General features: G+C 46.8%; 1 protein-coding gene across 11 annotated transcripts in view; it reads right to left on the bottom strand.

The window, feature by feature from the left end:
- LOC119176591 (uncharacterized) overlaps window positions 1–13,911 on the bottom strand; it is a 248,652-nt gene that overhangs the window by 28,761 nt on the left and 205,980 nt on the right. For 4 of the 11 annotated variants that reach the window (XM_037427951.2, XM_075889243.1, XM_075889244.1 and 1 more), the window contains 5 exons: window positions 6,491–6,618; window positions 5,498–5,788; window positions 3,391–3,633; window positions 2,144–2,404; window positions 925–981 (listed from right to left, as the gene is read on the bottom strand). In XM_037427951.2, coding sequence (XP_037283848.2) covers window positions 925–981; window positions 2,144–2,404; window positions 3,391–3,633; window positions 5,498–5,788; window positions 6,491–6,565 — 927 coding nt within the window. In that variant the 5' untranslated portion in view covers window positions 6,566–6,618. The other 7 variants (XM_075889245.1, XM_075889246.1, XM_075889247.1 and 4 more) reach the window with 7 other exon arrangements.

Raw genomic sequence — 13,911 nt, 5'->3', positions numbered from 1 at the left:
TACCTGGAAGCGATACAGAATTTTGTAGCGTGTGATCGTAACGTAACAGTGTGCCTGACGTTGCTGAGAAGAAAAACTGTAATCAAGATACAAGATGAAGTTATCAAAAAAATTATCCGATTAGGTCGTCGTAACACTCAAGAATGATGCGTCCTATGAGCCAGCGAACATCCCCTTTTGAATTGATGACTGGGTGGCACTGTGCCAATGCAGGGCACACCTTTATTGCTGTGCCGTGATTTGGCGGGCTGTTTGCATACGGTGCTATCAGCGTTTTTCTCATGGCATGGCATGCGAAAATTGTCGAATAACAAGCATTGGCTTTGACCCATCAAGGCACTGCCATGCAACCAGTGTAATAGCGTACCAATGACATGCTGGCTCAACTGTTTCCTGCTGGCCAACTAAATGAAGCAAAGTGAATAAACCTCGTTTTAACAAAGTGTTTAACCCAGCAAGCGTTCAATGCGTGGCTGAATACAGATACTACTGAGCTTCATGCAAACAAATATTGACTTTTCCCAAAATGACACATCTTCAGACACTGCATTTTTCACACTCCTCGTAGTGTTGGTGAAACAGCACAACGAATCAAGCTTCACATTTGCTTCTTTACTTTCAGTAATTGCTTATGTTCATTAAAATGAGGCTCAACCAGATAACAAAAATAAGAAAGATAACAGGGCTTTTTAGCAGTGCTGGTGTTACTGTACCAATTATGCTACGGTATTGCTGGTTCATGTTACGGCAGGCCACAACTCAAAAACATTTCAGCAGCGCCAACTGCTAAATGTGAGTCTCAGACTAAAACAGGTCCATGCTGACCGTAACAGTAATGGTACTGCCTTGTTTACCACACAGTGAACCAGTGCTGCTAAAACACTCCAGTAATGGTAAAAACAAATGTGTTCACCAGGGGCTGACCTGAGCATAAGAGGTAGGGGGTACCTTCTGGGACATCAAGGAAGCATGCTTTACCATCTGGATGCATGGGAGGAAAAGAAGAGGAACAAACACAAGAGGGATATAGCAGGGCCAACCAAAAGGGAAGAGAGACATAACACAACAGACAAAACCCCCTTCACGAGGAGGAGCGCCCAAAGCGGGGACAGAAGCGGGGGGAAAAAACACAAAAGGGCATGCCGATACCGCCCGTCACAAAACACAAAAGGGGGAGCATTTACCCGGAAGGATTATGGCCATCAGGCAAGAGCAATGGAAAGGCACCTGTCCAGATGCAAACCAGATTTCCGTTGATAAGGGTGTGCATTTTTTTTTTACTGGTAAATCGACACAGCATACAGTTTGTCTGTGCTAAGGCCCGTTGCTTGAAACAGCTGGAAAAGTGATCTTCAACATATAAGCACTTTTCTTCACTTTTATTGAACTTTTCAAGCAGTTAGTTCACTGGAACTATTCATTTTTCGCACATAAAGCAAACGGCAAAGCAGCCATGGGCGGAGAACATGACGGGAAAATAATTTCTTGAAATGACGATGCCGGTACTCACCATGTCAGATGTCAGTTATGGGAGGGTGGCCATCTTTTGCACCATGCACAATTACTCTGTGTGTCACAGTGAAGAATGTAGCTATTAGCTCAGCACACATGCTACACTTACAGCCACATACTTCACCATGATAAAAGTAATTGTCCAATATGCAAGAAGTGGTAACCCTCCCATGACTAACAAGTAACAGGTAATATACCGATAAAGAGATTGTGAATACTAGGGAGGTCAATATCCTCAACCCTTTTAATGTCCGGCTTTCGACACATATTTTGAGGTGTGTAACTCAAAAAGTGATGTGCTTCAACACAATCACTGTTGCATTTGCAAAGCTGTGCTAACCTTTATTGAACTTTTGGTGCTGCTTTGAATGACACCATGAACATTAACAAAGTGGCCTCAAAAACAACATAAAACGTGATCAATACTGTGCAAAGGGGTATGAGAAGAGAGATGGTTCCTCACGGGAGAATCCCGATTACAGCACACTACCTCAAACTTGCAGGCTAAAACCCACAACCTTTGCTTGCATGCATACCAAAATGTCAGCACAAAACAAAGCGGGCCTTGCCGAACCTGTTGTTGATGTTGCCACATTGAAACTGGATGCTCGTGGATTCCGAAGTAACTTACGAAAGGCTTGGCCTTGTTAGCGTCCATCTGCTTCGCTTGAGTGGCAGCCGGGAGGATGCTCTGGCCCGAGATGAGCCCCAGGGGGTTGATGACCAGCGTCTGCTGGCTCGTGCTGGTCTGCGGCAGTTGGTAGCCGCCGTGACCCATGACCGTGGTGCCCTTGGGGATCATCTGGCCCGTGGGAAGGCAGGGCTTGCCCGCAGTGCCCATCATGTGGCAGTTGGTGGTCACCAGCGTCGGCGCGCTGCTGATGGTCACACCCTGCAAGACAGAGACCGAAAATCCACAAAACGAAAAATCACGATACCCTACCGGGAAAATGGGGGCATGCCTTACAGACTACTTTCCTTTCTTTCTATCGCATCGCAGAATGCTCACTCCTTAAATTTTCCTTTCTCGCGCTGAGCAATGCAACACTTCATTCGCTAAAAGAGACGGCGATGATCATGCTTTCATATACAGGCAACAATTTAATGTGGCAACATGACATGACAAGCGACCTTGATAGAAGATCAGATTGTAATATTGGAAATGGCTGATTGCCAACAAGTCCATGACTGTGTGTGCACACAATGCCAGTTTGAAGTTGAAACACTTCCTTCTAGTAAATCCATATTCTAATGTTTTCCTACCTACTCAACATCCACAGAGTTTCAATGTGGGAAAACTTATAAGTGTTGTACATTTAGCCTGTAAGCTATGTTGGCCCTTTTAGAAGTGACGGGAAAGCTCTTGTGGCTTTGTGACAGATACAGCTACGTGGACTAGCTCTGCAACATATGCCGAAAACAAAACTCCAGATTAAATGTTTAAAAAGGAAAATGTTTGCAATTTCTCGTTTTCTGGTCAACTGGCACTGCACAGTGCCAGTGGTCAACTGGACAACTTGCACAGTGCTTTCTTTGTTTTAGGGAAATTCATCATTATAGGCAGATTCTAAAATGTTACCTCTTTTATTTTTATTTCAATTACATATGTACTAGGACCGAATCAACTAGGGCCGTAGCTTCACAAATTTTGCAAGCTGTTGTGACCACTTAACGTGCGCAAGCATTCTTCTGTCAGCAACAACAGGATCAGATCCAACCATTTCAGCACATTTGTCGCCAACATGTAGAGCGCCAAGTCGATGATTAATAAAGCATTTCTTTTCCAATTGTTGTTGACATTTCTGCTGGCTTGTGCACTTGTTGATCAGTCACCAATAACACACTGCGACAGATTCTACACAAAACGACAACACCCACCTTGCCGCCTGGGTTGACACTCGCAATGGACACGGCGGGGATGATGGTGGTCGTCCCATGCGGTCCCCCTGCCCCTCCCTGCTTTGTGTGGTCCACATGGGCCTTGCTCTGAAGCTGCAAGTTCAAGCCCTGCAGGGCCCCCATGCTGTGTTGCTGGATGGCCAGGTTCCCTGGCAGCATCATCTGCTGCGAGTACAGCTGTGGCAGGTAGTGGTTTGGCAGCGACTGCTGTATCACCTGCACCTGAGCATTCAAAACAGAGAAAGTCCTTAAAGAACCCATTTCGTGCTTATTTAATTACTGGGTACAGGCAGCCGGCGGTGGGCGGGAATAAGTTAACACCAGCACCCCTCGTACTATACTGCTTACCTCCACCACACCTGCCATTCCTGTCAGGTCAGGGGCTAAAAGCTGTACAATTGCAGTTTGTCACAGTGATGGACACTATATAGCTGACCAGAGTCAATGTAGAAGCCATCAATGCAAATTGAAGCATAAAACACGCATCATGACACAGTAGAAAAAATCATTATGCTAACATGTTTACGAACGTACTCTGGTAGCATTTTGTGTCAAATCAGTAATAACGTTTGCAACGTTTTTTCTATAGAGACCATGCCATGCGAGAGACCAATTAACAACAATAAGTAGAGTAGTTACTAGCAACGAAGTCAAAATAGGGAGATTGTTAAATGTCAGAGATGATTAATAAGAAATAAAGAAGTCCGGCTATAAAAGGTACGATAAAAAGAATATAACACTGTGTGAACCGAGATATATTTATGCTCATGTAAAATAAAATAGATGCTTGAGAAAGTTGTTCCACAAAGGTGACTTTGGTATTTCACAATCACAGTATCTTTTGACTCTCCAGTCAACTTTTCTTGTAGTGAACTAGTTCGTGTACAGTCTGTTTCACACTTAGGGGAAATCTCAGAGAGCGTGGCATCCCGGTGTGGCCTGTCGGCAGCTGCTCACACATGCACACGCACAGAAGCTTGGGGAAGTGTTGAACCGTGTCATTGGCTATGGTGGCGTCCGCTGGCCGCTCTGTCGGGCAGCACGCGAATTTCCTCGTTACTGCGGGAACAGGGTCTATATTGCTCCCAGATTCACAGCACGCCTCCCTGCCATCCAAAATGAGTGCTGTCATCCCTGGAGCTAGAGGCATGATGAGTTGGAAGCCTCGCGCGTACATTCCCGTGCCGGCGAGCGAGTGCTGCCTGATGTAATGAAATTTCATCGAGAAGAAGGACGCCCAGGTCGTTCCCTTGACCTTCAGCATTCGTTCCCACTTGTATTACTATGTTGAACCGCATAACTGTATGAAAGTAGCTGTGAAGTGCTTCGTTTTTTTTTTTTTAGCTTGAAATAAGTAACACGCAGGGCACATGCTGGTTTTGGCTTTTCACATCGCAGCACACACAAAGAAGAAATATACATGAATGTACTCAGTACCACGACGTTTCGAAAGAGGGAACAAAGTAAGCTGTAAAATACTGTTTCCAGAATCCCGCTATTGCCAATGAGGCTTCAGAATATTGGCCTAGTAGTTCCTGCAGTAACGATGAAATCAGCAGGCTGCCCGACAAAATGTAGCCAGTGCGCACACCGCCGATACAATCCAACACCACACTCCTCAAGCGTCAGCGCATGCTGCTGCCAGCATGTTACTGTAGTGCTGGCCACATCACGATGCCATGCGCTCCAAGGTTGCCCCCGAGTGTGAAACAGACTGTGCATAATAGCAGCTGTCGCTATGCCGATTTGGATCATTCCCATTCATCACTTTTGGTATGCAGGGCTTGCCATTAAGCTTCTTCAGAAATCATTCTGGCTCTGCAATGGAAGCATGTTCTCGAGACACCATACTTTCTCTCTGTAGCATCCTGTCCAAACATGGCATGTTACTGGGAGAACAAATTGCCAGATATCTTGACCTGTTAGCAAGTAAGCTAGCTAACCATTTGAACAGCACAACGCCCTACCAGTAAAGACTGTGATGTAACTAGCAGGCAACAGGTCTTGCTGCTCAATGACTGAATGTTAGGTTATGTTAGGTGCTTGAAACAATGTTATCAACCAAACATATTTTGCATTAACTCACAGGATAGTGACTTCGTGCACAATACGGTGGCGCACAGTAGCCACTTACAGGCTGCAACTGCGACTGGGTCATGCTCTGAATGGCCTGTTGGGGGATGACAGTGCACGTTGACGAGTGCGGGGGCATGGGGCCACCGATGGGCGACTGCGGTTGCTGCGGCTGCAGGTGGGCACTTGTGGTCATGGTGACCTGGTTCGGAACTTGGGTCACAGTCACGGATGTCGGTGATGCCATTGTCTGCTGCGAGCTAACTACGACCTGCTGTGGCTGCTGGTTTTGTTGTTGCTGCTGCTGTGGAAGAGACCAGGAGTCCGACTTTTAACAACTTCACAAGAGCACTGCAAAACATGCTGTCGACACACACTTGCTCTAGCCCCGCCGCTGTGGTCTAGTAGCTAAGTTGCCGCTGACCCGCAGGTCGCGGGATCAAATCCCAGCTGTGGCGGCTGCATTTTCGATGGAGGCAAAAATGCTGTAGGCCTGCGTGCTCTGATTTGGGTGCACGTTAAAGAATCCCAGATGGTCAAAATTTCCGAGCCCATTCCACACGGAAAAGGCCCATTCTAGTAGGTTTATGCTTCATCTTTCATGTAATATTCATCTCTGCAGTCCAAACAAGACAGTTTGGGGAAGATCAGAAGCCATCAAGCAAGGATGATTACTGGAGCCAATTTTTTACCTAGTTGCGCACCCACCGCATGAGCTCCGGCAAAAATGAGGCTTCGTCGAAGCTCATGGCGAAATGTTGGCTCCAGCAACAATCTTTGTTTCTGCAACTTGCAGTGTCTTTTTCATAGCTATACATTAAACAAATCCTTTGTTTATGAAGTTGGGTATGAATGTGCTGGGGCATGAAGCAAAAATGTGCTCCTAAGTCAATAGATGAAGTGAAGAAGTAAATATACTTGGAGTATATACAATATTTACTATAATTTTTTCCTAGGCATATAGACTCAGTTCATGTGTGCATTTCTAGTTCAGCCAGAGACCTACCTGCTGGACGTTCATAGGTGAGCTCACAGCAGGTGGCGGCGCAGGTGGTGGCATCGCAGTCTGTGTGGAAACCATGTTGGGTGCAGCAGGCCCACCTTCTCCTCACAAATTCATCATCTTCATAAAATCTGTGTGCAGTAAAAAGTTTTAAAAATAAGACTGCATGTTAGTTTCCATGACTAGTACAAGATGCTGTGTCTAGAAGTACTGCAATACAAGAACTCTTTGCCAAACCATTTCCTCACAAACAAACAACTTTCACGAGAAAGTGAAGATCTCGCAAGTGATCCACAGTTTGCGTTATGCATCTCTATACCAGTAAAAAAACATGTCAGAAAATGTTGAAAAACAAGGGTAAAGCTTATATGTGAGAGGCACACATGAATTTCTTGTGGCTCAGTCCAACACAGGTCGAAGTGAAATGCTGGGCTGAGTTGTTGCCGTTCATTGCACCAAGGCATGAATATTTGATGTTTGCCAGTTCTAGAGTCGTTTGCCAGTAAGCATCGCATAATTTGAGAAGTGTAATGTATACACGTAGTGAAGCTTGAAAACAAGGCACACTCTGATGCTATGAAACAAATGGTCTGATGACACCTTAATATTGCTATGAAGCGCTGTCGAATATGAAGACAGCAAAGGTGCCTAAATATATTCTGAAATGCCTTTTTTTCCTCATGACAATATTTAAGCGGGCCCTAGCCTTCTCTTGGCCATGGATGTAAATCCTCGACATGGCAATGACGTCCTTTTACTGTTCTCAGTGCACCGATGTGCCAACGAAAAAAAAAAGTAAATTAAATCATGCTTTAAGAACAACAGCAGGCGAAAGACTGCAGCGCACTAGCTGCATCGCCCACACCAAAATGCGAGCGAGAAAAACAGTTGCTACGCGCCAATCCGCACTGGCGGCCGCAAGCCATCGATTGCCGTACCAACAGCCAGCCAATCACTTCCTCGTCGCCACAGCGTCGACTGTGCCCGGGACCCACAGCGGTGACAGCGCTACGGTCTGTCTAACCTAGCTACTCTTCGTCGCCAGCAGCACCGTCCCTTAATTTCGAACTGGTGCCCCGCGGCACTCCCAACGAATGTGCGCTCGCCATGCCAGTTGACACTGCGACTACGTTCGCGTTTCGCGGATAACCGTAGTACTTGCCGCAGCGACGAGGTCACGCGACTCAGGAAACTTGGTCGTCGACTTGCCGTCTGTAGTTGAGTCAACCGGCCATCCTCACGGTCCTAGCGGGCGGGACGAAGGCACTTCGGCGTGTTTCTCGCCATACTTCGTGGGTGAGGCAAAACAGAAATATACAAGAGAGCTCCGACAACGACGACTCTCGTTCATTCCTTGACTCGAGCGGGTAAAAAAATATAAGCTAGCAAGCAGCGCGATGTTCGATTCGTCGTGCGAGCCGAGCAACGTAGGAAAGAGGGGGGAGGAAGTAATGGAGGGGGGGAGGCGACCTATGTGGAAACGCGCTCAGGCTACCCGGCTGTTCGCCCGTGCAGCTCGGATGAAGTAGGTAGGGTCACACGAAGGAAGAGAGAAGGAAAGATAAGCTTGAAAGGAAGGAGGAGGAGAGAAGAACTAGACAAAGGGAGCAGTCGCGCACAACCTCCTCCCGCCATCACGTGCAGGGCTGCAAATTAAAGAGATCCCACATGCCGCCCTAAGCGGGCCACGTCGGCGGGTGGGAGCGAATAGATTTTTGGCTCCGCCTACAACCGCGGCGGAAAGGAGGTTGCGGCCAATGGCAAAGCGGCTGCTTTTGTACAGCGTTTTTGTTTTGTCTTCACATCGCTCGTCTTTTTTTTTATAGGCGCTTTTTTTATATACTTCTGCTCTCTCCCACTTCTACCAGCTTCGCTCACGGCCTCTTCTCGCAAAGCCCTTTCCACCACCGTCGTTCAAACTTTCATCTATCTATCTACCAATCCATCTTTCTTTCCTTCTCCTCCTCTTCTGTGTTTATCTCCAGCTTCTTTCATTTTAGTTCCCTCTCTCGTTCCATCTTGTTCTTTTTTCGCGAAAGCACCCCTCGCTTCACGTGCTTGGATTGGCTTCGCTTCGTTCGCTTATTCTGGCTACGCATAGCGCCTCCCCCCCCCCCTTTTTTACCCCCACTGCACAAACACCGCCATCTGGCAACGTTAACTTTTTTTCCCCCTCCACAAGCCCCTTCCGCTGATCATACCTTACTTGTGCCTTGTTTTTTTTTTTTCTTTCAACATTCCAAACACTGAGCGTTTCTTTGCCATCCCACCCCAACTGCGATAAAGAGGGTGCACTGGAGTTCGCTATCTTTCCTCGCATCTTTATGTTATTCTGCGCCGAATTTCGTGCGGGATTTAACGGCCCGCTAATGACGTTAATGACTCCTGCAAGAAACCGACATCTGGTTCGCTGAGCTATATGTATGCATAATAGGCCGCAGTATTGGCAATCCACTGTTCATTTTTTTAATTGAGCTCTTTTCTCTTTCTTTATTTGACTTTTTTTCTAAGGTCTTTGATACCCCTCCTTGCACAATTTCTTTTTTTTTTAAGGATCGTTGCATCACTCCGTACGTGGCATGCAATTATTTTTACCTTTCCTTATTCGCTTGCTGAAACGCCTGTGGATATGCGCAACGGGAAACTTTTATTGCGACGCTGTAGAGGCCATTGCACCGGTGGGTGTTGGGACATTAGAAACGAATTTAGCGTTCCCCATGAGCGATAGCCGGTGCCTTGGGCGTATCGGGCGGATGATACGTAGGAAGGCATGATGGAGACGTCTATGTTGCGGTTTTACGAAAAAAAAAATAAATGTGCTGTGAGGAAAACAACAGCAAACAAGAAGAGCTGCACAGCTGGAGCCCAAAAAATCTAACTCTACTAACCTACCATAGATGGCGTTAGGCCCGTTTCTGAAGAGCACATGTTTCAACCATATACTGCTAGATGGAAGCACTACTACTATTACTGCGGGCGTCCGCGCTTGGCGTGTATGATCCCTCTTGGTGCATAGGTTTTTTTGTTTGTTTGTTTTTAAAATCGTTTCTTAGCGAACTTCAGCTACTTTGAGCGTATCTATCTATCTATCTATCTATCTATCTATCTATCTATCTATCTATCTATCTATCTATCTAGCCACTTACGCGCTCTCGTGGTCACCCCCTTGGCCTGGGAGGGTAAGATGGTTTGACGAAAAAGACGCGCTGGTCAAGAACGTCACAATCCCGTCGCGTACGTCGTCAAACACTTCCCGCCAGACAGTGGCACATACTCACTGGCGGGTTTGTGCCGCTGGTAAGCGGCTATCTGCCACAGGTGATTGACACTTAGTATACCCAGGAACGACGACAACACACGTGGGCAATATTAACGCGTGAGCGTTAAGCAATACCCGACATCGGTAGCGTCGACCCAACGAAGGCATAGAATAAATGTCAGTGTTAAGAAACCCCTGACATAGGCAGCGTTGGCCACCCGACGAATGCACATAATAAGTTCCAGGGTCCCAGCAGGAATCTGACCCCATTCTGCGTGGCAGTGAAGCATTCTATCACAGATCTACGCCAGGTCTCGGAACAATACTTTTTAAATAGACGCTAATCTTCGTGAAACGTCAATAGTGGTTGCAGTGCTGGCTACCCAACTTTGCAAACATTACATATGTACTCCTTACATACAGCCGTCACGTCAGCTTAACGTCAATTGTGGTGTGGCGCCATGCGCCGAAATTGATTTGAGTAGCAGTGCCAAGGGTCAGCATCTTCGCGAGCATCAGCACTTCACACCAGCTTCTGGAGTTGCTATAACACATTTCCAGCTGACATGGTTGTGCAAGTGGAAAAATGGTTATATAAACATCTGCAACTCTTCAACATATGTCTCTGCGTGCAGCATTTGTACATATATTTAGCGTCATTTCATGACGTGTCGCTCAATTAAAAAAAAAATGCAACGCTGTCACCTTCCCTCCGCATGCTTCGCATAACGTTGATTCTCAGGTACGTGGGATCAACCGAATCTTTCCTGCACCTTCCAGTGTTTCTCAAGTTTTCGCAGGCCATTAGTAGATGGAAATGAGCAGCACTCTTAGCTCTATCTATACAGACTCAAATAGGAGGCCTTTCAAAGGGTATTTATTGTCATTCAGAAACTTGCACGGATAACGAGATCAGCGCGTGGGAAACGATGCTAGAAAAAAAAAAAGGGGGGGGGGATGAGGGGGGGCACGTTTCGAACTTTGATTCCAGGAACAGCTTTGTTGACTTTTCAGTAGTCTTTGAATGGGCAAACACAATGGTTTTAGGTTGTCGGCGTGCATGCGAACTAAGATGCAAACTCACTGCATCTCCGATGAGAATCAAAGTAAATATGGACCCATACAGGCATACGCACTGGGTTCAGAGGGGAGGGGGTCGCACTTTCCCCCGCCCCATATCTCGTATTTGCACTTCATTCTAATCGTAACGGCTTCAGCAAGAGGGGGTCGTGGAAGGGGGAGGGAATTCCGGGATGAACCTGCCCACCCACCCCATGAAAGACCCTGAGCACTTGTACGGGTGGCCCTGTGGTGACGTTGACAAGAACCATATAGTGGATTAATAAAAATAAGTTTGTTCACCCACGCATTCTTTAACACGGCTCCTGTAAATCAGTCACACAAAAGTGGAGAGCATGGGACGAAATTAACTCCTTCCTTGTCTTTACTACATTTAGTACGGTAACCCAAGTTAACTGTCGGTGGAGCAAGAAAAAAAATTAGACGCATGCACAGGGGTCAACACACTTGTACAGAACACTGGAACGGCGCTCTTCGCACTGCACCGACGACGTTTGCCGAATACGCCTGCTTTGAAAGAGCCCTAATCAAAGCATGTAAGGCCACATAGAATGAATGCTAAAGCGTGGGCTATCTCAAAACGCTCCAGCATTCTAGACAAGTGTGTTGACTTATGTACAAGAGGAGGGCCACATACATACGAGCGCAAGCAGTTTGGTTTCGTCCCTCCTGTGGTAGTGTCTAATTTCGCGTTACGCCTACCCTTGTGCATCGTCAACAAGTAGAAATTCCCTCTCTCGTAAGCCTAAGCATTGTTTCATCAGTGCGGCATCATCAGTCTCTCGATTATTTTGTCATATATACAGCGCATTTATGAAAAACGCAAAGCAAAAAAATTTTAAGTTACTTTTGTTTCTTTAAAAGTGACTGTAATAAATAATTTTAGCTGAAAACATTTCAGCTATAGCCCGATTCACAAAACATATCTGATTTGTCACAACCGGTGTTGATTACTCGGCTATCGCGGTTATGATCTACAGTTACCATCATTACTCATATAAAAATTAGTTTTTTGCAGATCAGATTTGCAATGTGCAGGTGGTAGCTGGCTTGTCGATGGCTAACAGCTAGCAAAGCGTTAAATGTAGCCTGGAAAGGCTGTTTTTACCAGAGGCTTACCCAGCAGGTTATAACTTCAGCAGATAGTAATGACAGCTATCAAGGTTTTATTTTCTTTATTTAAGGCTACAAACAAATCCAGAACTTCCGAACATTCAATCACAGCGTGTACTGTTTTCTGACGACAAACACATATACGCATCACATTTTCTCAGTAAAGATATAAACAATATTATCTGAGGCAATTTCTGTCAAAAATTGCCACTTGAAAAGAAGACAACAATAAGTTACTATCCTCTAAACAATAAGTCTACACACAGTTACGGTATTCAGCTTATGTGTTATTGTCCCAATACCGCCATAGATAATTACAATATAGTACCAATACAGACATTCACTGGCACTGTGCTAATGATAGGCTGGCTGCTACGTTGAAAAAACGCTCGCCCATTGTTGGCTTCAGTAAGAGACTAGCACAGGATTGGGTTGCTCTTGACCAAAACCACCAACATGGTGCCACAAACCGTGAGCTGACTGGGTACTGCCTCGCGTTCAGCACCACGATAGGATCACTGTAAAGCAGTAAGGTGTATCAGCAGACTGAATGAATGCTATTGAAACGGTGGCATAGGCAAAGCATGGGCGAGAAGTTGTCAGAATTTTTCCTGTCGGTCCCTTTGACAACTCATTACTCTTATATTAGAAATACGGCGTTCAGAATCCTCCAACACACACCTTTGTGTGATCTCCCAGAATAACCAAACTGTTTCTCGCGATTTGTAGGGTCATTGAGGCGTTAGTTCGACGAAACCCGTCCAGAAGCTGCATCCTCCTTCATGTTGTCAGTACTTTCGAAAGCCCTCACGTGATGTCAAGCGTTTCCGAGAAAATGATGACATCCCCGTATAAGTTGATACTTCACTCCCTTCACTGACCAGAAGGCGCCACGGAGCTCTGATTGGCCGCCTTTGCAACGCTGACATCGGCTTTAAGACATACTTCAGAACAAAATGACGTTTTTCAACGCAGGCTCCCTGCGGTCCCCCCCCCCCCCCCAAGGTGTTGCAAACATGCGTGACACCCCTTCCCCCCCTCTAAAAATTAAAATGGAAAAAAAAAAGTGTGCCAGACACGATTCTGCTGCTCCTTTCCTAAGCTGCGTTCTGGTGCTACTGCCGGATCTCGAAAACTCCACGGCCGGAAGAAAAACTTCTTTGTCGAGGACAAAAGGGACAAGACACGAAACTCACCGAGATCAAATCGGTTAGCATGCACGGTAATCTATCCTACGTTCAAAAAGAAGAGATCCCAGGCATAAACAAATGAAAACATCCAGAGCAGCGTTTGATTTGGTCCAAGTGCAGAGCACAAAGAAAAGAAAAGCGAAAGCTGGAACGAACGGCAGAAGGGGGCTCCAAGCGGCCAAGCCCCCGAAACTATGCAGCTCGGCATTTCGCGCCCGCCTGCGCAGCGCGTTGCATTGCAGAAGCGACAGCTCACGCGGTCCCGCCCGTTCGTTGCCAAGGCCCACGGCTTATCATTAAGAGCGCGCGCGCTCTCGGAAAAAAGTCTGCATTATGCAGAGGGACGGATGGAAGGCACGCCGCGTGTTCAGCGCGACGCAGCCATGCGATACAGACAGAAGGGAGGAAAGCGAGATAAAAAAGGATAAAAACAAAAGAGCGTATAATAAAGGGGCGAAAAGGAGGGGGGGGGGGTGAGTATGAAACGTGTCAGGCGCCAGAGCGAGCGCGCCAGCCGTCCCACCGTCGGTTTTCCGCTGGCCTACCGCTCGGCTCGTGACGTCAAGCCTCGGGACCCACCCCTCATTGGCCAAAGGGGAGCGGCGCTGGGCCTTCGTTAGTTGGCTTCGTGCCCTGAGGCGTCCTTTGGCCGCGCGACTCGCCTTCCAATAATCAACGTCATTTCCAAAAGGGAAGAAGAGAGAGCGATAGGCGAGAAACGAGCCGCCACTGAGGGAGGGAGGAAAGGGGGGGGGGGGGCACCATAGCAGCTTCATGCGGGG

The sequence above is a fragment of the Rhipicephalus microplus genome, chromosome 3 (assembly GCF_043290135.1).
Source record: "Rhipicephalus microplus isolate Deutch F79 chromosome 3, USDA_Rmic, whole genome shotgun sequence".
In the NCBI taxonomy this organism is placed as follows: Eukaryota; Metazoa; Arthropoda; class Arachnida; order Ixodida; family Ixodidae; genus Rhipicephalus; species Rhipicephalus microplus.
Note: the sequence above shows the minus strand (reverse complement) of the source record. Positions and strands in the feature narration are given on the sequence as shown.